Source organism: Pan paniscus, chromosome X (genome assembly GCF_029289425.2).
Source record: "Pan paniscus chromosome X, NHGRI_mPanPan1-v2.0_pri, whole genome shotgun sequence".
NCBI classification, from domain to species: Eukaryota; Metazoa; Chordata; class Mammalia; order Primates; family Hominidae; genus Pan; species Pan paniscus.
Genome location: NC_073272.2, coordinates 49,449,490 through 49,476,082, shown reverse-complemented (window position 1 = coordinate 49,476,082; position 26,593 = coordinate 49,449,490). Strand labels below are relative to the sequence as shown.

The window sequence follows — 26,593 nt, the reverse complement described above, 5'->3', positions numbered from 1 at the left end:
AGAAGATCTTAGCTTTCAGGTAGATGGCAGGGATTACTAATCCTTCTCCTGTGTATAATCTTACACTTTGCAATTGGGGATACAGCCTGCCCAGAGTCTTAGTGCCACACTGCAGCCAGTCTCGACAAATGATTCAACATATCACAATCCAGCAGACCTGACAACAAATGCACTGCCAACTGACTTCGTGCCCAGAGGCCAAATCTGAGCCAACAAAGTTACATGTGGAGATCAAATCTAGACTGACAATGGTGTAGACCTGGTATCCCCATTAGCCTCATTTCCAGACAGTTGTTCAAGGACAACCTTATAGCTGCCTTGAACAAGAAGGGGTCTGACAATGTTGAATTCCACCAGAACTCTGAAAATAGCAACAGTTAAGAACCACCCTCCCCGTTTCACGTTTTGGAAACACTGACTGCAAAAGACCCCTCTCCCCCACGTGGCTTAGATAAGGCTTGCTGTCCACTCTTTCTCATGACTCCCGGGTTTACCTGTGAAAAAGCCAAACACAGACCACTCTCCTTTTGCCTGAACCTGCCAAAACGCCTGAGACAGACCCTCTAACGTCCTGTTCTGTGTCTCATGAATGATTAACTGAGATTGGAAGCTTGTTTTCCTGAAACTAGCTAGCCACAAAGATAAACATTTCCCTGTTCAGCTGACTAGGACTTCCCCTGAATGCAAAAACAACAACCCACCTCCACACTGGAACTCTCCCCACTCAAACCTATAAAAGTAAGATTCAAAACCACCCCTCCCAGACACTCTGATCTCCAGATCTGAGGCACTCTCCTTTTGCAGTAGCCTGAATACATTCAATTTCTTACACTGCTTGGATTTTATCTTAAATAATTAAAGACTATCAGTGGGCTGTGAGAGCACATTGGAGGTACTCTCACCCTGTGTCCCTGGACTGCTGTGGTTCCTACTTAGGGAGCCCCCTAAGTTTTAAACAACACTTTCTTCCCAGGGTCACCCTGAGATTGTAGTTTTCTTTTTTCTTTTTTTTTTTTTTTTGAGACGGAGTCTCTCACTTGTCGCCTGGGCTGGAGTGCAATGGCATGATCTCGGCTCACTGCAACCTCTGCCTCCCAGGTTCATGTGATTCTCTTGCCTCAGCCTTCCGGGTAGCTGGGATTACAGGCACCTGCCACCACGCCCGGCTAATTTTTTTTGGTATTTTTAGTAGAGACGGGGTTTCACTATGTTGGCCAGGCTGGTCTCGAACTCCTGATCCGCCTGCCTCGGACCTCCCAAAGTGCTGGGATTACAGGCATGAGCCACCGCACCCGGCCGAGATTGTACTCTTTGTGTGTAAGTCAGACATTAACTTGTTCCCTCCCAAAATACGGTGATTTGCATCTTGAGTGGGGCTCATTAGAGACCTGCAAGTGTGTAAGGAATCACTACCAGCGGTTCACGTAACCCTCAAATGACTCTTGAGACTTCACCAAAACAAGGCTACCCATTGTTGCTAGGAGGAACTTCCTAGAGGGATAAACTGGCTTGTTATTTATGTGTACCCTGCAAGCAGTTATTCCCATGATAGGAATCATCCAGTTAGAAAAGGTGGTAGCAAATCTGTCCCTGATTTTAGCCGAGGTGATTAATAATGCTACCTTGGCCCTGGAAACATTCTGGTCAGCCTCAACTTGCTGTCCAAGGTCGTTATGGATAATGAAATTGCCCTTTGGGGTCAAGATAGAATTTATGCGATTGCTAATATTAATACATCATGTTACCTGGATTAGGCCTGAAGCCAAGTAGAAAGGTCAAGCTAGAAAGTTAAGGAGAAAAACACCTGGTTTTATCAGGGAGACAGACCTTAATGGTTTATGGGATTTGTTCAGCTGGTTGGGCCTGGAACCCTAAGGGTTATGGTTGAGGAAAATACTGGGGATTGGCCCGGTGTTGCTGGTATTGGCCCAGTATTGGCCAGACTGCTGCTTGCAGCACTGCTGATCAACCCTTAATTAAGTGCTGCATGAGACAAATTGCACAGATTTGGCCCTAGCCTCTGACAGAATAATTAAAGTAACCAGTGGAGTAGCGTACTCATGGGAACATGTGCAGAATCAAAGACAGTGTAGAAACAAGGCGGAGATGTGAGACAGTTCTCTACGGGGCTCTCACATTTCTGCAGATCTTGTGAGGACAGGTACTGATTGCCTGAAAAAGGGAAAAAAACAACTGTTTTTCCTTCCACTCACACAGAACACTTCTGACACCAAATGTGTGGGGTTTTCCACACCGAGCAATTCTTTGCAGACTCTAACAGGTGTTCCATACTTTAATACTGAACTAACTACCCAGTGTTGGAACAGACACTAACAGGTTAAGGCCCAGCCACACAAGACTGTCCCCACTTCAGACACCAATCAGAAGTCCAGGTCTCCTGTACTTCCCACTAATTAGCTATAAATTGGGGATTCCCACAAACTCCTCCTCGGGTTCAATAATTGCTAGAATAGCTCATAGAACTCAGTAAAACACTTATTTACATTTACTGGTTTATTATAAAGAATATTACAAAAGACACAGATGAACAGCCAGATAAACAGCCTGATTAGAACAAAAGATGCTCCTATCACCCAGGAAACTGCACGGGATTAGGAGCTCTGTGTCAAGAACAAGGGTCAAAGACCAAATGTTAGAACAGCAGATGTTCCTAGCACCCCTATCCACATACATAGGGCAAGGTATGTGGGAAGGGGCGCAGAGCTTCTACGTCCTCTCCGGGCGTGCCATCCACCCAGCACCTCCATGTTCACCAATCCTGAAGCTCTCCAAACCACATCTTTTGCAGACTCCAACAGGTGTTCTACAATTTAATACGCCCACAAGTTAAGGTTCAGTCCCACAAGACTGTCCTACTTCAGACACCAATCACAAGTCCAGGCCTCTGTACTTCTGGCCAATTGGCTATAAATCAGGGGTTGGTTTATAGGGATTTTTATGGATACATCATCACATAGGCATGATGATCATCTCAATCTGCAGCCCCTCTTCCCTCCCCAGAGGATGAGCGTGAGGCTGAAAGTTCCAAGCTTCTAATCACAGCTTGGTCTTTCTGGTGATCAGCCCCACTCCTGAAGCTATCCAGGAGCCCATCAAGAATCATCTCATGGTCAGGAGATTGAGACCATCCTGACTAACACGGTGAAACCCCATCTTTACTAAAAAAAAAATACGAAAAATTAGCCGGGCATGGTTGTGGGCGCCTGTAGTCCCAGCTACTTGGGAGGCTGAGGCAGGAGAATGGCATGAACCCAGGAGGCGGAGCTTGCAGTGAGCCGAGATCACGCCACTGCAATCCAGCCTGGGCAATACAGCGAGACTCCATCTTAAAAAAAAAAAAAAGGTCATCTCATTAGAACAAAAGATGCTCCTATCACCCAGGAAATTGCATGGGATTAAGAGCTCTGTGTCAAGAACTAGGGTCAAAGACCAAATATTAGAACAACAGATGTTCCTGGCACCCCTATCCACTCAGGAAATTACAAGAATTTTCAGAGCTCTGTGCCAGGAACCAAATATATATATTTTTATTATGCCACACTGCCTTTTGTTCCAGGCCATCTTTTCGAGGATGTTTGCAGAGCAAACAGCCTTGGAAATATATATTGTGTCTCCCTCCAGAGCAACGGACAAGTTTGCTTACTACTCAGTATAAAAGACTCAGGATACCTAAGCGACCCACTGTGCATCACCTGGCTCTCTTCACGTCACCCTGTAGGAATCAGGACTTGGGGAGCTGGCACAAATGTTAAGACTCTAGCTACCACGACTGCCATGAGTAATAAAGTCCTTTTCTCTAGCCCAGAGTTTCATATCTCTTTTGCCAGCATCCAGGACACTGTCGCAGGCTAACATTAGCTCACAAGTAGGGTAAAAATCTCAGACTGTTCACAGTTCTTGACAGAGTCATAGGAACAAATGTGTGGACCTTATTTGGATTCTGATTTGAAGTCATCAACTTTGAAAAGACATTGACATGACCATTTGAAGTGATTAAAAAAACAAAAAATCAATACAGATATGAATGTCTTTAACAGTTCCTGTCAAAACAGGTAGGAACAAAGAAAGGATTATGGCCAGTAAACAAAATGAAGTGGAAATCAACAAATACTTCAAAATATAATAGGAAAAAAATGACAGAAATATGGAAGAGAGGAAAATCAGTATATAATTTGTTCTTAAAAATTGACCCAGGCAAGTTGAACTGATAAGCCTTCAAATACAAGGCTGAAGGAAAACTAATAAAAGAATTATTGAAATAACATATACAAATCTTGTCACTACTCAAGGTGGACAGTTAATAGTGTTATAATAATTAGAATATTAATTATAATTTATAAAATTAATGTTATAAAGGTAACCACTTAAAGAACCAAAAAAAGAATTTAAACCTTTCTTTTCCTTTCTTTTCTTTCTTTTTTTTTTTTTTTGAGACAGAGTTTGGCTCTTGTTGCCCAGGCTGGAGTGCAATAGTGCGATCTTGCCTCACCGCAACTTCTGCCTCCTGGGTTCAAGCAATTCTCTCCTGCCTCAGCCTCCCAAGTAGCTGGGATTACAGGCATGTGCCACCACGCCCGGCTAATTTTGTATTTTTAGTAGAGACGGGGTTTCACCATGTTGGTCAGGCTGGTCTCAAACTCCCGACCTCAGGTGATCTGCCTGCCTCGGCCTCCCAAAGTGCTGGGATTACAGGTGTGAGCCACCACGCCCAGCCGACCCTTTCAAATTATTAGAAAGAACAAAAAACAAAGCAAAATAGAGCATATAGTGAAACATATTAAAAAGAAACATTAAAATTAGAAAGTATAATATAAAACACATCTTTCACATATTATATAGAAAAATGAACAAAGATTCAGAATGATGGTAAAAGGATAAGCAAAGGTGTATCAGAAAAAGCCAAAAGAAGGGAAGCAAGGCCTCCATCTTAATATCAACCAGAGTAGAATTCCAGGGCAAAAGAATGAAACAAGACAAAGGAAGACACTTTATAAAGATAAAAGACTCAATCTAAAATAAAGGATTCTGAACATCATCAGTGTATAAGGAAGTCGCAAAAGAAAGGAGGCATGGTCTCCATCTTAATCAGCCAGAGACGAATTCTGGAAAAGTATAAGACAAGACAAAGGAAGATGACTTATAAGGGACTCATTCCCAAATGAAGAGTTCTGGATGTTCTTAATCAGCCTTCACTACTTCAGTGACAATCCCTAGGGTGAGTTTGGGGAAAGAACTGGAAGTGTGGGATGCTTGACTTTGATACTTTTTAAAATCAAGAATGGATGTTGAATTTTGTGACATTGCTTTTCTCTGATGATATGTTAATATGGTGGATTATAGATTTTATAATATTGGACCACGTGGTCAGAATGAGTGACTTTTAAAGGAATTGATGGATTCTGCTTGATGATATTTCATTTATAACAGTTCCATCACTATTCATGAGTGAGGCTGATCTGTAAGTGCTGATGTTCTCTTTGGCAGGCTGTTATACCACAACATTAGGTAAAAAGTATGAGACCCTTGGTAGTAAGAATGGCAGCTTACAGAATAAAAGGGGAATAATTGAGGGTCAGGGGTTGGCGTAATTGAGATTCCCAAGACCTGCAAAGAAGTGTACCACAGAGATTACAGGAGAGTAACCCCCAGCCTCGCCCCAGTTTGAGGAAATGTGTCCCTGGCCCAAAACCCACCTAACAGGAGAAGACATTAAACTGTTTTGCAAGTCACAGGTTTTGTCAGTGAGCTTGCAGGAATTACTTATTCCTCTGGTGAAACACCTTGGCTGGGAGTGGATAAGGGGTCAAGGGCAGATTTTTTCAGATGGAAAATATTTCTGCATGTTGCATGCTTGTGAGAATGGCCCAGCATAGAAGGGGAAAAGTGATGTGATAGGAAAGAGAGGAGATAACTGGAAGGGAGGGGAAAGGGTTCAGTGGAAAGATCATTTCTAACAGGAAGGAAAGTTCATGGGTATAGGAAAGGAATAAATGGACATTCAAATCTATAATTTTCCGTCCACCTGTAAGTTTAGCTTTACTGCATAAACCTTGAAATGTGCCTCTTGATGTTTACTTGTACGTATTTTGTAAGGTGATTTATGCTTTCTCTTTAAACATATTTATGTAAAATATTTTAATGTGCGTAGGGAATATTTATTTTTCACTAGCTGCTTACTTTTTATTTTTAATTTCATGCTTTCATGCTCTGTGTGATGATCCATATTACAGCAAAGTTTAAAAATTTTTTTTTCTTTGCTTCATCATCTAGTTTCTGAAAAAGGCTGGGTTAAAGTGGCTCGTGGTACAATTAACTATTTCACCTAGTTTAAATTTTACATAGTTTAAGGATATATCATTAGCTATATATGTGTTGATAAATGTTATAATTCTTGGTATTTCACAGTTTGAAGAACCATCTACTTTCATACCTTGCGAAGTTTTTCACCTTATATTCCCCCTGCTCAGGTTTTAAAATTGCAGCCACAGGCTTCTATTGGTGTTTTTTGGCCAAGTCTATCATTTTCTGTCCCTTCATTTTCATATTTTCTGGGTCTTTTAACTTTTTTTTTTTTCGAGAAGGAGTCTCGCTGTATCACGCAGGCTGGAGTGCAGTGGCATGATTTCAGCTCACTGCAACCTCTGCCAACCTCTGTCTCCCAGGTTCAAGCAATTCTCCTGCTTCAGCCTCCCGAGTAGCTGGGATTACAGGTGAGCACCATCTAATTTTTCTATTTTTAGTAGAGATGGGGTTTCGCCATGTTGGCCAGGCTGGTCTAGAAATCCTGACCTCAGGTGATCCACCCGCCTCGGCCTCCCAAAGTGCTGAGATTACAGGTATGAGCCACCACGCCCGGCTGGGTCTTTTAATTTCAAATGTAACTCACATTTATAAAATAATGCTGGACCTTGGGGAATTTTTCAGTTGTTTTTTCCTATCTGCTGACGATGTTTTTCTTTTAATGAATGATTTTAAGCCATATGTAATTATTGGAACACTAGGATGGATTTCTGCTATTTAAATATTTCTTTTGGTTTCCTTTAATTTCCTTGGCACATAAAATTTTTGGTGTTTTCCCCCTTAATGCTCATTTGAAAATTACTATTCATTCTACGTTTAGTCTTATCACTCATCCCAACATAAGACCAGAATTCTATGCATGTTTCTCTCCCAAAGTCTATCAATATCTATATTCTTCTGAAAAAGAGTAAGAGAATCATAGGATTCTTTGCTTTTCCTTTCACTTACTTTCTTTCAACTATCTCTTCTGTGGAAATAATTGTAATTTTAGTTTCAATTTATAATGATATACATTCATATATATTTGCATTTTTTCCATTTAGAAAATAGAAACAAAAACTGATGTCAAAACATATTTGAAGAAAATGTTAACACATTAACGGGAAATGCAAAGATTACTTGAAAAAAGCAAACATACTCAATTCTTTTTTTTTTTTTTTTTTTTTTTTTTGAGGCAGAGTCTCACTATGTCACCCAGGCTGGAGTGCAGTGGCGTGATCTCGGCTCACTGCAACCTCCACCTCCTGGATCCAAGTGATTCTTGTGCCTCAGCCTCCTGGGTAGCTGGGATTACAGGCGTGCACCATCACGCCTGGCTAATTTTTGTATTTTTAGTAGACACAGAGTTTCACTGTGTTGGCCAGGCTGGTCTCAAACTCCTGACCTCAAGTGATCCACCTGCCTCGGCTTCTCTAAGTGCTGGTATTACAGGCATAAGCCACCACACCCAGCCCATACTCAATTCTTTAGTAGGAAATCTGAATTATCATAAAGAAGCAAATGGCCCTATCTTAGATATAAGTTTAATGCAAGTTTATTTACAATGGCAATATAATTATTTTTAAATTTGGTAAGTAAATTATAAATTGTGTACAAAAAAGAAAACAATCAAGAAAACAGTAAATTCCTGAAAAAAAGGGTAATCAGAGACAGCCCTACCATCTATTAGAAGAAATAACAAATATAGAGGAATTAGAATAATAAAGATTATGACTATTAGCTCAATGGAACAGGATAAGGTCCAGAAATATACCCAATATACTCAGAGTTATATCTTGGAATGTATGTATAGGCATACATAGTTTCATTGCACTTTACTGCACTTCAGAGATATTGTGTTTCTCGTAAACTGCAGGTTTGTGGCAACCGTGATAGAGCAAGTCTATTGGGACCATTTGTACAACAGCATGTGCTTACTTCATGTCTCTGTGTCAGATTTTGGTAATCCTCACAATATTGTAAACATTTTCATTATTATTATATCTGTTTCTTCTCTTTTTTTTAAGGTGGAAGATTTGGGGTTTTTTTTAATTTAATTAATTAATTTATTTATTTATTTGATTGTTAGAATTTTTTTTATTATACTTTAAGTTTTAGGGTACATTTTTTAAAATTTGAGACAGATTCTCACTGTGTCGCCCATGCTGGAGTGCAGTGGCATGATCTTGGCTCACTGCAACCTCTGCCTCCCGGGTTCAAGCAATTCTCTGCTTCAGCCTCCCGAGTAGCTAGGATTATAGGCACCTGCCACCACACCCGGCTAATATTTTGTCTTTTTAGTAGAGACAGGGTTTCACCATCTTGGCCAGGCTGGTCTTGAACTCCTGACCTCGTGATCTGCCCACCTTGGCCTCCCAAAGTGCTGAGATTACAGGCGTGAGCCGCCGCGCCCGGCCTATTATTATATCTGTTATGGTACTCTGTGATCAGTGATCTTTGATGTTACTATTGTCGTTGTCTCAGGGCACCACGAACCATGCGCATAGAAGATGGTGAACTGAGTTGATAAATGCTGTGTGTGATCTGACTGCTCCACCTACTGGCCCGTTCCCTGTCTCTCCCTCTCCTCGGGCCTCCCTATTCCCTGAGACACAACAATATTGAAATTAGGCCAATTAATAACCCTCAGTGGTCTCTAAGTGTTCAAGTGAAAGGAAGAGTCACATGTCTCTCCCTTTAAATCAAAAGCTAGACATGATTGAGCTTATTGAGGAAGGCCTGTTGAAAGCCAAGCTAGGCTAAAAAGCTAGGCTTCTTGCACCAGTCAGACAAGTTGTGAATGCAAAGGAAAAATTCTTAAAGGAAATTAAAAGTCCTACTCCAGTGAACACATGAAAGATAAGAAAGTGAAATAGGTTTATTGCTGATATGGAGAAAGTTTGAGTGGTCTGGAAAGAAGACCAAACCAGCCACAACATTCCCTTAATTAAACCAAAGCCTACTCAAAAGCACAAGACCTGAACTCTCTTCAATTCTGCGAAGCTTGAGAGAGGTGAGGAAGCTGCTGAAGCAAAGTTTGAAGCTAGCAGAGGTTGGTTCGTGAGGCTTAAGGAAAGAAGCCATCTCCATAACATAAAAGTACAAGGTGAAGTAGCAAGTGCTCAAGTGCTAACATAGAAGCTGTATGCAGCAAGTTATCCAGAAGATCTAGCTAAAATCATTGATGAAGATGGCTACACTAAACAACAGATTTTCAATGCAGATTAAACAGCCTTATATTGGAAGAACATGCCAGCTAGGACTTTCATAGCTAGAGAAGAGAAGTAAATGCCTGGCTTCAAACCTTCAAAGGACAGGCTGACTCTCTTGTTAGGGACTAATGCAGCTGGTTACTTTAAGTTGAAGCCAGCCAGCCATGGTGGCTCACACCAGTAATCCCAGCACTTTGGGAGGCTAAGGTGGGAGGACTGCTTGAGGCCAGGAGTTTGAGATCAGTCCTGGCAACAGAGCAAGACCCCATCTCTTAAAAAAAAAAATTAAAAAATTAGCCAGGCATGGTGGCACATGCCTGTAGTCCCAGCTACTCAGGAGGCTGAGGTAGGATTGCTTGAGCCCAGGAGCTCAAGGTTACAGTGAGCTATGATAACGTCACTGCACTCCAGCCTGACTGACACAATGAGACCCTGTCTCAAACAAACAAACAAACAACAACAAAAAAGGTGACGCCAATGCTCATTTACCATTCTGTAAATCCTAAGATCCTTAAGAATTATGCCAAATCGGCCGGGCGCGGTGGCTCACGCCTGTAACCCCAGCACTTTGGGGGGCCAAGGCAGGCAGATCACGAGGTTAAGAGATCGAGACCATCCTGGCCAACGTGGTGAAACCCTGTCTCTACTAAAAATACAAAAATTAGCTGGGCGTGGTGGCGTGTGTCTGTAGTCCCAGCTACTCGGGAGGCTGAGGCAGGAGAATCGCTTGAACCCAGGAGGCAGAGGCGAGGTTGCAGTGAGCCGAGATCGCACCACTGCACTCCAGCCTGGTAACAGAGCGAGACTCCATCTCAAAAAAAAAAAAAAAGAATTATGGAACAACAAAGCCTGGATGACAGCACATCTGTTTACAGCATAGTTTACTGAATATTTTAAGACCACTGTTGACACCTATTGCTAGAAAAAAAGATTTTTTACAAAATATCACTGCTCACTGACAATGCACCTGGTCACCAAAGAGCTCTGATGGAGATATACAAGGAGATTCATGTTGTTTTCATGCCTGTTAACACAACATGATTCTGGAGCCCATAGATCAAAGAGTAATTTCAACTTTCAAGTCTTATTTAAGAAATACGTTTTGTAAGACTATAGCTGCCACAGATGGTGATTCCTTGGATGAATCTGGGCAAAGTAAATTGAAAACCTCCTGTAAACGGTTCATCATTCTAGAAGCCATTAAGAACACTCATGATTCACGGGAGGAGGTTAAAATATCAGCAATAACAGAAGTCTGGAAAGACTGGATTCCAACCCTCATGGATGACTTTCAGGGGTTCAAGACGCCACTAGAGGAAATAGCTACAGAGATGGTGGAAATAGCGAGAGAACTAGAAGTGAAGCCTGAAGATGTGACTGAATTGCTGCCATCTCATGATAAAACTTTAACGGATGAGGAGTTTTTTCTTATGGATAAGCCAAGAACATGATTTCTTGAGACAGAATCTACTCCTAGTGAAGATGCTGTGGACAGTGTGGAAATGACAGCAAGTGATTTAGAATATTACATAAACTGAAAGAAAGCAGGGGCAGGGTTTGAGACGATTGACTCCAATTTTGAAAGGATTTCTACTGTGGGTAAAATGCTATCAAACAGTGTTGTATACTACAGAGAAATCTTTCAGGAAGGAAAGTGTTCGTTGATGTGGCAAACTTCATTGTTGTCTTATTTTTAAAAATTGCTATAGCCACCCCAGTGTTCAGCAACCACCACCCCGATCGGTCAACAGCCATCAGCATCAAGGCAAGACCTCTCATCAGCAAAAAGATTATGACCCACCAAAGGCTCATGTGATTGTTACCATTTTGTAGTAGTATTTTTAAATTAAGGTATATACACTGTTTTTAGACATAATGCTATTGTACACTTAATAGACTATAGCATACTATAAACATAACTTTTATGTGGGAAGCCACAAAATTTGTATGACTCTCTTTACTGAGATACTCGCTTTATTGCAGTGGTCTGGAATTGAACCCGCAATATCTCCAAGGTATGCCTGTATATGCTAATGTAGTATTGCATGTTAGTGGGGAAAATATAGATTATTCAATAAATGGTATTGGGACAAATGTGTAGGCATCTTGAAGAAAAATTAGGACAGATCCCTGGCTAAGGCTTTACAACAATAGCAAAAAGAATCCAGCTAGTCGCAGCAGTAAAAGTAAAAAATAAAAACAATTAAGTATTAAACAGAAAATGTAAGAGTTTTTTTCCCAAATACAGCTGAGCAATGAGGAACAATGAGGAAGGCTTTTCTAGTTGATACAAAACTTGGAGAACAGAAAAGATTCATAAACAATGCACAGAGAAAACACTAACATTTTCATTTAAAAGACAAATGGGAAGTTGGGGAAAATAACTGGGACACATGTAACATCCTTCCATAAACAGCAACACCCTAATAGAAAAATGGGAAAAGGAAATTTTAAAATGTCTCAGAAAAAAATCATATAAATGGCTCTTTAAACACAGTCACATATATTCAACCTCAGCCATAAGAGAAATGTAAATTAAATCTATACTGAGATACTGTGTTGTAACCTATCAGACTGACCAAAAAGAAAAAATGAATATGACAAGACACTGTGTTGCTTGGGTATGGTGAAAACAGACACTCACACAACTGACACAACCCACGAGGCAGGCAATTTTTCCATATCCATTAAGAATAAAAATGTGTAAACAAAACAAAATAAAAAGAGTAAAAATGTATATATCATCTGTCCTGGGAATTCTACTTGGAGAAATTTCTCTCTAAACATACTCTCTCTTGTGTTAACTAAGATTTGTATAAGGATATTCATTGCAGTGTTGTGTACAATTGCAAAAGATTAGAAACCATTTAAATGTCTATTAATAGAAAACTGGTTAGCATATTTTGATATATTCATATAATAGAATAAGACATAGCCTTGTAAAGGAATGAGGTAACTCATTACATGTAGTGACACTGAATAATCACCAAGCTTTATTGTTAAGGGAGAAAAGCAAGTGCTGGAAATTTTGTATGCTAATATTTCAGTTTAAAAATGGATATAGGGGTGTTGGGGTGTGTGTGTGTGTGTGTGTGCGCCTGTGAATGAGTGCACGTGTTTGTATGGACAGACTATCTGTAGCTGCCTTGGGAAAGAATATATAGGCCACTGGGGTCAAAATTGGAGGGTACTTTTTTCTTTTCAAAAGATTATTATTATTAAATATAATATTCATGCAGAAAAACATATGAAACAAATATTCACCTTAACTAATCATTTGAAGCAAATACCAACCTAATTACCACCACAATCTGGAAATAGAACATGGCCAGCTCCCTGGCCGGAAGCCTTACTCATGCCTCTTTCCCTCCCTCCCTGCAACGCCCCTGGTCAAGGAAGCCACTATTCTGCCTCAGATGGTGAGCGCTTCCTCACTTTGCTTTCAAGTTTTATCACCTACAAATGTACCCCTCTATACTATATGCTTTTGCTTTTCCTGTCTTAAAACTTCATATAAATTGAAATAAACACAACAAATTCTTTGGTGTCTACCTCCTTTCACTCAATATTATGTTCAATGTATTTATCCATTCTATTTTTAAATTTTTTCTTTCTTTTTTTTTTTTTTTTTAAGAGATGGGTCTCATTATGTTGCCCAGGCTGGTCTTGAACTCCTGGTCTCTAATGATCTTCCTGCCTCAGCTTCTCAAAGTGTTGGGATTACAAGTATGAGCTGTCACACCTGGCCCCACTCTATTATTGATGGTCATTTGCATTATTTCCAGTTTCTGGCTGTTACAAGTAATGCTACAGTGAGCATTTATACATGTGTCCTGGTACATCAGCCAAGGATTTCTGGTGGGTGTTTTCCTAGAACTGTTTCCTCATATGGTCTACATATGTACGGATGAATAAGGCTAAAAGGTCCCCAGAGATTGTGTCAATTTACATTCTCATGAGCAGTGCTCCTCCTCCTAACACTTGTCATTGTACTTGTCATTGTCAGTGTTCTAAATTATAGCCATTCTAGTGGTGGTGGTAAGGGGTAGTTGTATTACATTGTGGTTTAAATTTGCATTTCCCTGATGAATAATGAGATTGAGCACTGTCTCACGTGTCTATTAGCCATCTGAATATCTTCATCTGTTACATATCTGTTCAAGAAGGCCTCTGACTAGTGGGTATTCTGCTTTTTCTTGTTGTTTTGTTGTTTTTGATATATTCTGGGTATAAGTCCTCTGTTGTTTATATCTTCTCCCACTCTATGGATTGCGATTTTCTTCTTCTTCTTCTTCTTTTTTTTTTTTTTGAGACGGAGTCTCGCTCTTGTCACCCAGACTGGAGTGCAGTGGCGCAATCTTAGCTCACTGCAACCTCCGCCTCCTGGGTTCAAATGATTCTCCTGCCTCAGCCTTCCAAGTAGCTGGGATTACAGGCACCTACCACCATGCCTGGCTAATTTTTGTATTTTTAGTAGAGACAGGGTTTCACCATGTTGGACAGGCTAGTCTCGAACTCCTGACTGACCTCAGGTGATCCACCCGCCTCAGCCTCCTGAAGTGCTGGGATTACAGGTGTGAGCCACCGTGCCTAGCTATGATTTTCTTCTTAAAGGAAGTGATTATCATAAAAGTCAGGGTAGTAGTTAGCTCTGGGAGTAGAGGGATTGTGGAATGCTAACTATGGACTCTTTCTAGGCCTATGGAAGGATAACTCATTCGGCCATACATGTCTGTTCCGTATGCTTTTCTGTATGTATGTTACATTTCACAATAAAAACGTTTTTAAGACATAACTATGACCCATTAACTTCACCCCCCTGTATATATTTAAGAGAGGGTATACACATGTGCATGGAGACATGAAGAATGTTCCTAGCAGCATTGCTTATAATTCATATTATATTTCACTGAAATATTTTAAATTAACAAAAATTGATAAAAATTTCTTTAATTGGCTACCTTCTGTGACATAAAAAGGAGAAAATAAGAATGTGTTCTCAGCTGCTGTTATCTGCATAAAGAAACCCTAATCATACAGAGAAAAACTAACCTGGTTTTATGTATTAGAGAGAGCTGAGCAGACAGGAGAAAGATGGGTAAGAGAATTTAGACCATGGAGCTTGAGTAGCCCTTATCCGAAATGCTTGGGATTAGAAGTATTTGGGATTTTGGACTTTTTTTTCAGATTTTAGAATATCTGCATTATACTTAGGTTGGGCATCCCTAATCTGAAAATCCAAAATCCAAATGGGCATTTCCTTTGAATGTCATGTCAGTGCTCAAAAAGTTTTGGATTTTGAAGCATTTTGGATTTTGGATTTTTGGATTAGGGATACTCAACCTGTATAGCTTTTTATATGTCTTTAATTTTTTGAGCCATTTTTTCTATATTACTATTCAAAAAATTAAGTTGTCAAAAAAACTACTACTAATGTCTTTAGAATGATATGATGCTGCATCCATAAAACAAAAATAGCACGGGAATATTCTGAAGACAAAAAGAGCTACTTAAAAGAAAAAATATAACAGCATTAATGAGAGACACAAAAGAAGATTTGGAAGATAAAGTTTTTAAAAAGTACTACTAGAAGGAGGAACAAAAGAGATAGAAATGGAAATCAGTAAAGCAAATAATTTTTACAAAGGAGCATCGACAACCAAATAAAAAGAGTTTTAGAAAAGCAGAGAAAATGTACATGTGAGTAGAAAAGGCCTAGGAAGACTTTGGAAACAGGCTTTCAAATTGGGCATAAAAATGATTTCTAGGCCGGGCATGGTGGCTCACGCCTGTAATTCCAGCACTTTGGGAGGCCGAGGCGGGCAGATCACGAGGTCAGGAGATCGAGACCATCCTGGCTAACACGGTGAAACCCCGTCTCTACTAAAAATACAAAAAAATTAGCCTGGTGTGGTGGCGGGTGCCTGTAGTCCCAGCTAGTCAGGAGGCTGAGGCAGGAGAATGGCGTGAACCCAGGAGGTGGAGCTTGCAGTGAGCCGAGATTGTGCTACTGCACTCCAGCCTGGGCGACAGAGCAAGACTCCGTCTAAAAAAAAAAAAAAAAATTATTTCTAATCTAGAATTCTATTCTCAGCCAAAAAGACAAATTTAGTGTCAGGATCAAATAGGTATATTTCCATGGCATTCATATTTATATTTCTACACATAAATTTATACAGTTATATGTATTCAGTAAATATATTTCTGCATGACATTTTCAGACATGCAAAGTTTCATAAAATGTACCTGTCATGCATCCATTTGCAAGGATGTGCTCCCCACAAAATGAAGGGGTAAGCCAAGGAAGATGAAGACACAAGCTCCAGGAAACAGATCTGACCCAAGAGAGAAGTCAAGGGCATTTCCTGGGAGATGGTGAAGGGAAGACACCAAGGTAACAGCTCTGTATCAAACTGAGAAAGACACCAGTCCAGACTTTAGCAAGTCAAGCTCCAGGAGAGATTTCTTCAAAGAGAAGACAGTGATGCCCAGAAGTGAGAGCAGCCCCACCTATTACTGGCTATTTACTGTGTAAACCTGGGCCAAATGGTTTTCCCCTATGCCCCAGTTTTCTCCTCTATGACATGGGGATAATAATGGCACCTACTGGGCATGGTGGCTTGGACCTGTAGTCCCGGCTACTTGGGAGGCAGAGGTAGGAGGATCACTTGAGCCCAGGAGTTCGAGGTTGCAGTAAGCTATGATCGTGCCACTGCGCTTCAACCTGGGCAACAGAGTGAGACGCTGTCTCTAAAGATAATAATGGCACCTACTTCATGAGGTTGTTGTGAAGATGGGTGAACACATGTAGAGTACGTGTAACAGTGCTTGGCATGCAGTAAATGTTGTATGACTGCTTTTAATTATTATCACTGTGATTAATACCTAATATGTTTGAATATATAGAAAGGAGATTTAATACCAGGGAAGAATTTGGAGTTAAATGATTGATGTGTATATAGTAACACAAACAAATGACTGAGACAGAAAATTGTTAATTCCAGGGAAAAGAAAAAAGTTGTGCCGAAATAGTCATCACGGCATAGATACCATGGGATTCAATGATCAACACTGACCATGAATCTCACCAAAACAATGATATACCTGTCTTAGGGAGGTGGAGTTAGGAAATGTGTATGTGAGTAGGGGTGTAAAGAAAAGCTCAATCTCTATCTTCCATAGTGGAAAGCCAATAGATAACACCCAAAACATTCTTTAAAACTATTAAAAAGAGTAAGGGTGCTTGCTTCTGGGCAGCTGGAATCTGGTGGAAAACAAAGCATGGAAGAGCTTTTTTTTTTTTTAAACAAGACTTAGAGAACTATTTGATACCTTTACCACTTGTAAATGAAACTAAGAGCTAATTGCAAATTACGAAGTGACAACAAATATTCATAAAAATATGGAAGAATGATAAAGGGCTATTAACCTAAATATTTTCAAAAGCCTCTTTTAAAATCCATAAGCTAAGATAAATAAATCAGCAATGGACAGGAGAAGGAAATTCACAAAAGGGAAATAAATGACCAATAAAAATGGGGGTGGGGGGAAATTTTCCTGCCTGCTAAAAAAAGTACTAGAAATGAAAACTATGAGGTAGTATCTTTCCTTCAGGGCTGTGGATGAATTCCAATCCCTGGGCACCTCTTCCTCCTCCTCACCTCACAGGCACTGCCATGTTCCCCTGGCTGGGGAGCGTCCTCGTTAGCTGGCATGTTCCCGACGAACTTGGACTTCAGCCCTGGGGCTTTCTTGCTGACAACTTTATAATTCCAGTGGGATCGGTGGACTCAACAGGGACTGCTGGGGTCAGAAGGGAGATCCTGCAGCTTTCACTGTGAGATCTGGCCCAGGGACTCCGCAGAGACTCCAAGAACTCTGGAAAGACAGTGTCCATATGATCAGAGGCAGATAGCACTTACTACACAGATATCTCCTGGGGGAACCAAAGTACAGTTCACTGCACTGGATACTGTGAAGTAGATAAAGTCCAAGAAACACATATTCTGCTTATCAATTAAAATAGAATATGAGCAAGAGCGTGAGATTTGGACTAAAATTAATAAAGGTTTAAATTCTAGCTCTGCCAACTTTTAGCTATGAGAACATGAAAAAGCTGCTTCAGGTTTATTTTTCAAAATGAATTTGAAATATTTATCTCAAGTGGTTATGAAAATTAGATGAGATTATGTTTCAATGGTACTTAGCGCTGAACTGGCCCCAGGTAAACACTTAATACATGTTACCAAGTATTGTTATAAGGAAGCATGTAATAGCAGGTAATTTACACAACAATCCTTTCATCTGTGTGTTGTTATAATCATTATTATTTCATTTTATGCACACAGAATTAGAGGTTTAGTGGTGTTAAGTCAAACCCAGTCTACCAAGGCTCCAAAGTTCACGCCGTCAAAGTTATATCATATGATACCTTTTCCATGGTAGGTTCAAAATAAATGTGGTTCTGTTTAACAGATGTTGAAAATATGACCCTGAATTCAAAATAAAAAAGTTAAGTAAAATTTCTTGAAACAGAAGAGACATGCTATAAGAAAAATATTAATAGCCTGGGACTAAAGTTTTTTAATTAACTCAAAAATATCCAGAGGTAAAACTGTTTCCTCGTTGAGGGAACTAGGGAGGAGAGGGTGTCTCTGTGTCCAAGTTGAGGTACAATTTTATTCTGATCAATTATTAGAGGCACTGTAGATTTAGTCATTCTTGTTAAGAAAGGAAAAATATCTACTTAAAAAAGAGGAACTTAAGACAATGGAAGTAGGAATGGGATGAAGAGGAAAAGAGAAAGTAAAATAAATAAAGAGTAAAATAAAATAAAAGGCATGAACAAGTTAAATTTTAAAAACATAAAAAGGATGTTATACCAAAACAAGAGGGAAAATATACTTTATTCTCTTATAGTAATGGAACTTTTACAAAATTCCTTCAAATAACTTGGCCACCAAAAAATCTGATAAATGTTTTAATGTTGGGAATTGACAGGTTTACATTCTCTGATCGTAACATAAGATGTTCAACAACATCAGTCATTAGGAAAATGCAAATCAAAACCAAAATCTTTCATGTATTAGGAGACCATGTCACATCCACTAAAATGGCTAACATAAGAAGAAAAGACAGTAACAAGTGTTGGTGAGCTGTGAATAAATTGGGGCTCTCATACATTGCTGGTTGGATTATAAAATGGTGCACTCATTCTGAAAAACAGTTTGGCAGTTTCTCAAAATATCAACCATAAAGTCACCATATAACCCAGAAATTCCACTCATAGATATCTATGCAAGAGAAATTTTTAAAAACCCATGTCCATTCCAAAACTTGTATACAAATATTTACAGCAGCATTATTCATAGCAGCCAAAAAGTAGAAACAATCCAAATGTTTGATGTCAATTGATGAATGGATAAAATTTCGCATATATACACAATGGAATATTATAACATTTGGTAATACAAAAGAAGTACTAATACTTACTACAACATGGATGACCCCTGAAAACTCTACCCTAAGTGAAAGAAGCCGTTCACAAAAGACCACATATTTTGTGATTCCACTCATGTGAAATATCCAGAATAGGCAAATCCACAGAGACAGAAATAGAATAATGGTTGCCTAGGGCTGGGAGTATGAGGTGGCATGAATGGTAAATGTCTGCTAATGAGGACAGGATTTCTTTTGGGTGTGTTGAAAAGGTTCTAAAATTAGATTGTGGTGATGGCTGCACAACTCTGTTAATATACTAAAAACCACTGAGCTACATACTTTAAGTGAGTGAATTTTATGGTATTGGAATATACCTAAATAAATCTTATTTTTTAAAAGGGGAAGAAAACTTTTTCCTGAATAACCCAGGATCAAAGTGGGAAATCAATACAGAAGCTATACAAATTTTACCAGAAGTTACGGAATACAGCATTGTATTTGGAGTGAAACTTACTGCTTTAAATAGCTTTGGTTTTAATTAAAAATAAATACAACCCAAAAATGAGCTATATATTTGACCTAAAACATTAGAATTAGAAAAAACAAAATTAAGCAAAACAAAAACCAAAACCAGGAAGTAATTAATAAAACCTTAACTAAATCAAATAAATATAGGAGGTTTAAAGAAAAAAAAGAAATGAAATGACCAATGTAGCCAGGCGCAGTGGCTCATGCCTATAATCTCAGCACTTTGGGAGGCCAAGGTGGGAGGATCACTTGAGCCCAGGAGTTTGAGCCCAACCTGGGCAACATGGTGAAACCTTATCTCTACAAAAAAATAGAAAAATTAGCCAGGCATGGTTGTGTGCACCTGTAGTTCCAGCTATTCAGGAAGACTGAGGTGGAAGGATTGCTTGAGCCTGGGAAGTCGAAGATGCAGTGAGCCACAGTTGGATCACTGCAGTCCAGCCTGGATGACAGAGTGAGAAACTGTCTCAAAAAAATAAACAAATGGAAATGACCAATGTCATAAAAAAAACTCTCTAGCAAATCAGATAAAGGAGTCAAGAATGTGTGTGTGTGTGTGTGTGTGTAGATATAGGAATAACATAAGATAATTATCATCATCAGTCATTAGGAAAATACAAATCAAAACCCAAATCTTCCATTTGATTAGGAGACCATGTCTATGCAAGAGAAATTAAAACATATGTCCATTCCAAAACTTATACACAAATAGTCACAGCAGCATTATCCATAATAGCCAAAAAGTGGAAATAATCCAAATGTCCATCAAGTGATGAATGGATAAACAAAATTTGCCATATATATACAATAGAGTATTATTTGGTAATAAAAAAGAAGTACGGATACCTATTACATCATGGAAGAGCCTTAAAACCATAGAAACCATACACACACATACACATATACATATATTCAAAATGAGAGGAATATCTTTCCCAGATAGGAAGGTGTTTAAAGCAGTTATTGCAGAACATTATGCATAACTGTATAGCAATGCATTTTAATACTGCCATAAAACAAGTGCTTCCCTAGTAAAATGCAAATTAACAAAGTTAATATAAGAAAAGAAAAGAAACCGAGTGTGGTGGCTCACACCTGTAATCCCAGAACTTTGGGAAGCCAAGGCTGGCAGATCAGTTGAGGCCAGGAGTTCAAGACCAGCTTGGCCAACATGGTGAAACCCCGTCTCTACTAAAAGTACAAAAATTAGCTAGGCATGATGGCACGCACCTGTAATTCCAGCTACTTGGGAGGCTGAGGCAGGAGAATCGCTTGAACCCAGGAGGCAGAGGTTGCAGTGAGTTGAGATCACACAAACTGCACTCCAGCCTGGGTGACAGAGTGAGACTCTATCAAAAAAACAAAACAAAACCAAAACACAGAAAAGAAAGAAGAGGTTAGTACATGTAGAAGAGACCAGAAAAAAAATTAAAACAACAAACACAAATCGGAAGACTCTGAAAGGTAGAAAGGTAAGGAGGACAGCTTGCAGACCTCAGGACTTGAACAGCACAGTGGTTGAGTTCCCTGGGTTTTCCTTTATCCTCCCATATATCATCAAAAGGTACTGCAGAAACATACAACTCAGAACCATCAACAGGAACAGACTCCCCCCGCCAAAACAATATGGCTCCAAGAAAAGCCATTCCTGTTAACGGACCAGGAAAAAGGTGACTTCGCTGAACAGAAAACCTTTTTGAAGATACACAGCCTTCTCCAGCCAAACACTAATGGAATGCACCTTCCTTTCAAGCACCTGCTGAACATTCTCCAAATAGACCACACCGGGGGTCATAAAACACCTCCACAAATTGAAGTCGTACAGAGTATGTTCTCTGATTATAATAGCATAGAACTATCAATCAACAACAGAAAGATAACAGGAGAATCTCCAGATACTTTAAATAATATATTTCTATATGATCCATGGATCAAAGATGAAGTCCCAAGGGAAATTAAAATGTGATGAATGAAAACGAAAAATGTAACATATCAAAATCTGTGGGGTACAGATAAAGCACTGTTGAGAGGGAACATTATAGCACTAAATGTTTATATGAGAAAAGAGGAAAGGTCTTAAATCAATAATCTAAGCTCCCACCTCAAGAAACTAGAAAAAGAAAACTCAAACTCAGCGGAAGGAAGTAATAAATACAAGAGCAGAAATCAATGAAATTGAAAACAGAAAAACAATAGAAAAAAATAAATAAATCCAATAGCTGGTCTTTTGAAAAGAACAATAAAACTTGTAATCCTCCAGCAAGATTGACAAAGATAAAAAAGACACGACTAGAAAGATGGCAGAGCAAGAGCAAAGAAAAATCCCTTTGGTTCCAGAAAATCTCCTGAAAAAAAGAGGAAGGTTTATCAAGCCCTCAAAGCCACCCAGGCAAAGCAGGCACTTTTGGCAAAGAAGGAGCAGAGGAAAGGAAAAGGGCTTAGGTTTAAGTGACCGGAATCATTCCTACATGATTCCTGCCGGCAGAAACGTGACAAGGTGCGTCTCAGACGACTAGAAGTGAAACCTCATGCCTTGGAATTGCCAGATAAACATTCCTTGGCCTTTGTCATACACATCGAAAGGATTGATGGCGTGAGTTTACTGGTGCAGAGAACCATTGCAAGACCGCCTAAAGAAAATTTTTAGTGGTGTCTTTGTAAAAGTTACCTCCCAGAACCTAAAAATGCTACGTATAATGGAACCTTATGTGACCTGGGGATTTCCAAATCTGAAGTCTGTCCGGGAACTCATTTTTAAACATAGACAAGCCAAGGTCAAGAATAAGACCATCCCTCTGACAGACAGTACAGTGATTGAGGAGCACCTGGGGAAGTTTGGTGTCATTTGCTTGGAAGACCTCATTCATGAAATTGCCTTCCCAGGGAAGCATTTCGAGGAGATCTCATGGTTCTTGAGCCCTTTCCACCTGTCAGTGGCCCGTCATGCTACCAAAAATAGAGTAGGCTTCCTCAAGGAGACGGGCACACCTGGCTATCGGGGTGAACACATCAATCTGCTCATCCACCAGCTGAACTAGACCCAGGTGCCAAACTGCAGTAAATTTGTATCAATGAAGTGGAAGCATGTGTTTTTATTTTTGGGGGGAATTTTTATCAAGTATCTTCAGAGAAGTTTATCTCCTGCTTTATCTTCAAAAACTGGAAAGGAAGGGTCAAAGAAAAGACAGTAGCTCGCCGGGCGCGGTGGCTCACGCCTGCAATCCCAGCACTTTGGGAGGCCAAGGCGGGCGGATCACCTGAGGTCAGGAGTTCAAGACCAGCCTGACCAACATGGAGAAACCCCGTCTCTACTAAAAATACAAAAATTAGCCGGGCATGGTGGCGCATGCCTGTAATCCCAGCTACTCAGGAGGTTGAGGCAGGAGAATCGCTTGAACCTGCCTGGGAGGCGGAGGTTGCGGTGAGCCGAGATTGCGCCATTGCACTCCAGCCTGGACAACAACAGCAAAACTCCGTCTCAAAAAAAAAAAAAAGAAAGAAAAAGAAAAGAAAGAAAGAAAAGAAAAGACAGTAGCTTATGTTCATGGCAAGCACCTCTCATCACAGTCCAGTTCCAAGGAAAAATTCCAGCATTTTCTACATTGGCTGCGGCCTCATCTGAAATCAGCACATTCCACGGAGGAAGGAGTCCTGCTTTGCTGCATCTTCTATCCTAGGGTTTAATGTTGGTTAATGAGTAACTCTAGCATTTGTATAATGCTTCCTAAGAATCCTGCAGCAGTCGACCAAGCCCAGGGACATAATTGAATCTGGAGATTCCTGGGGACTTGTTTTGAAAAAGACTCGAAATACACATAGGAAGAAAGGCACAAAAATAAATGTTCACTTGTCTCTGCAAAAAAAAAAAAAAGAGAGAGAGAAGACATGAAGACACAAATTACCAATATTAGAAATGAAACACAGAGATGTAACTGCAGATCCTGCAGCCATTAAAACAGGGGTATCTAATCTTTTGGCTTCCCTGGGCCCCACTGGAAGAAGAATTGTCTTTCACCACACATAAAATACACTAACACTAACGATAGCTGATGAGCTTTAAAAAAAATGCAAAAAAAAACTCACAATATTTTAAGAAAGTTTACGAATTTGTGTTGGGCTGCATTCCAAGCTGTCCGGAGCCACATGTGGCCCACGGACAGCGGGTTGGACAAGCTTGCATTAAAAGGATAGTAAGGGAATACCACAACAACTTTGTGCACATAAATTCAACAACTTGGATGAAACAGTCCAATTCCTTGTAAAATGCAAAGTACCACAATTCACCCACTATTAAATGCAGGTTGAATGTCTCTTATCCAAAATGCTTGGGAACAGAAGTGTTTCAGATTTCAGTTTTTTTTTATTTTGGAATATATGCATATACATAATAAAGTATCTTGCAGAATGAGACCCAAGTATACACACAGAATTCATTTATGTTTCATGTACACTATGTTACCTTATAACATAGCCTGAAGGTAATTTTATATAACATGTTTAATAATTTTGTGCATGAAACAAAGTTTTCACTGCATTTTGACTGTGACCTGTCACAAAATCAGGTGTGAAATTTTGCTTGTGGCATTATGTTGGCACTCAGAAAGTTTTGGATTTTGAAGCATTTTGGATTTCAGATTTTTGAATTAGGGATGCTTAACCTGTAGTCTAAAATGATATTAAATAGACAATCTGAATAGTTACATAACTATTACAGACATTGAAGCCATGATCAAAAAGCTTCCAAATGGAAGTTTCCAGGCCCGGATGGCTTCACTGGAGAAGTCTACCAAATATTTAAATATTTAAATAAAAATTAGTACTTATTCTACACAATCTCTTCCAGAAAACAGAAGAGGAGGAAATAGTCCCCAACTCATTCAATGAGGCCAGTATTACCCTAATACTAAAACCAGACAAAGCCAAGAGCAGTGGCTAACACCTGTAATCCCAGCACTTTGAGAGGCTGAGGCAGGAGGACTGTTTGAGCCCAGGAGATTGAGACCAGCCTGGGCAACATAGTGAGACCCGGTTTACAAAAAATAATAAAATTAGTTGGGTGTGGTGGCGTGTGCCTGGAGTCCCAGCTACTCAGGAGGCTGAGGTGGAAGAATCACTTGAGGCTGGGAGGTCAAGGCTGCAGTAAGCCATGATCACACCACTGCATTCCAGCCTGAGGAACAGAGTGAGAGCCTGTCTCAAAAATAAAAAATAAAACCAGACAAAGATAGTATAAAAAAGAAAACTATAGACAAATATTTCCCATGAACTTAGATGCAAAAATCCTCAAAAAAGCATTAGCTAATCAATTCCTTCAATATATCCAAAGAATTATACATCACAACCAAGTAGGGTTTATTCCAGGAATGTAAGACTAGTTCAATATTCAAAAATCAATCAGCATAACCCTCCATACTGACAAGCTAAAAAAGAAAAAAAATCACAAGATCATCAAAATTCAGAGTGTTGATGAAATTCAACACCCATTCACGATAAAAACTACTTTTGAAATTAAAAATAGAGGGGAACTTCCTCAACCAAAAAAGAGGGTCCAAAAAAAGAAAGCCCTACAGCTAAAATCATACTTAATGGTAAAAGGTTGAATATTTTCCCCCTAAGACTGAAAACAATGCAAAGATGTCCACTCTCTTATTCAACATAGTACTGGAACTTCTTGCCAGTGTAATAAGGGAAGAAAAGCAGAGGTATAAAGATTGGAAAGAAAGAAATAAAACTATCCCTGTTTGTATATGACATGATTGCTCATGCAGAAAACCCAAGGAATCTGCCAAAAAAGGTGTAAAACCTAATAATTGAGCTCAGCAAGATTGCAGGATACAAGACCAACAGACAAAACTCAATTGTATTCCTATATATAAGCAGCAATTTAAAAGATAACACCATTTATGACCACTCCAAAAAAATTAAATACTTAGGTATAAATTGAATAAGACATGTACAGAACTTGGGTGATGAAAATTAAAATACACCATTTATAGAAATTTTAAAAGATCTAAATAAATAGAGAGACATACTATGTATATGGATTGGAAGACTTGGCACAGTTAAGACTTAACTTCTTCCCGAGTTGGTATACAGGTTTAATGCAATTCCTATCAAAATCCAAGCAAGATGCTTTGTAGATAGAGACAAGATTTTCTAAAATGCATATAGGAAAGGCAAGGGAACCAGAGGCATTAAAACAATTTTGAAAAAGAATAAAGTGAGAGGAATCACTCTATCCAATTCAAGACAGCAAGGTAGTACTGGCAGAGGGATAGACACATAGACAATGAACTGAATAGCAAACCCAGAAAGAGCCCACACACAAGTATGGCCAACTTATTTTTGACAATGGTGAAAGACAAGTCAATGGAGGAAAGATAGTCTTTTCAACAAATGGTGCTTCAGTCTGGACATCCATAAGCAAATTAATGCACCTCGACCTAAGTCTCATACTTTATACAAAAAGTAACTCACAGAGGATCACAGACAGCAGTAAGGAGACACTGACAAATCACCATCACAGTGGAGAATTTCTCTCTCCTCGAAGTAATAGAAGAAGCAGACAAAAAAGGATAGATTTTCTATGACACAATTGACGACTAAATAATTAAATATTATTTTCAAGTTATATATAGAACGTTTCTAAAAATTCACCACGGACTAGGCCATAAGTCTCCTTATATTTCAAGGAATGAGCTTCACGTAGATATTTTTCTAACACAGAAAACTAAGGTTAGAGATCCATTACAGAGATAAACTTTTGCACAATGAAACCCCACTTTTGAATAACTCCCGGGTAAAAGACAAATGAATACAAGTTAACACTCTTAAAAAACATAATACTCCAAACCCAATGGGGCTTAGAATGAACTTTAAGACCTTAACGGTGATATTAGAAAAGAGAAAAGCCTGCAAAATGATGAGTGAATCATCCAACTCAAGTTAGATAAACGATTCCATCACTGGCCACACAGAATCGCCCAGCACTCACCCTCCCCGGCCCCCCATCACCTCCACATCCCTGGGCACTGAACGTCGAATCCTCCACACAACTATCAAACCCCGGCTGAGAACCGGCGAGAACCGCAGCCGCTTCCGGTCACTACCCC

General features: G+C 39.5%; 1 protein-coding gene and 1 pseudogene across 6 annotated transcripts in view; one reads left to right on the top strand and one right to left on the bottom strand.

Moving 5' to 3' along the window:
* Positions 1-26,592, bottom strand: part of ZNF81 (zinc finger protein 81) — a 104,883-nt gene extending 78,291 nt beyond the window's left edge. Inside the window, exons 1-4 of one of the 6 annotated variants that reach the window (XM_063601694.1) lie at positions 26,496-26,566; positions 23,037-23,154; positions 20,712-20,830; positions 17,174-17,390 (exon numbers count right to left, since the gene is read on the bottom strand). In XM_063601694.1, the coding sequence (XP_063457764.1) occupies positions 17,174-17,227 (54 nt within the window). In that variant the 5' untranslated portion in view covers positions 17,228-17,390; positions 20,712-20,830; positions 23,037-23,154; positions 26,496-26,566. Of the gene's footprint in view, positions 1-17,173; positions 17,391-20,711; positions 20,831-23,036 lie in introns of all 6 variants that reach the window. The other 5 variants (XM_034950191.3, XM_063601693.1, XM_063601695.1 and 2 more) reach the window with 5 other exon arrangements.
* LOC134729791 (ribosomal protein uL30-like) lies at positions 20,826-23,037 on the top strand (annotated as a pseudogene).
* Position 26,593: the final 1 nt, after the last annotated feature.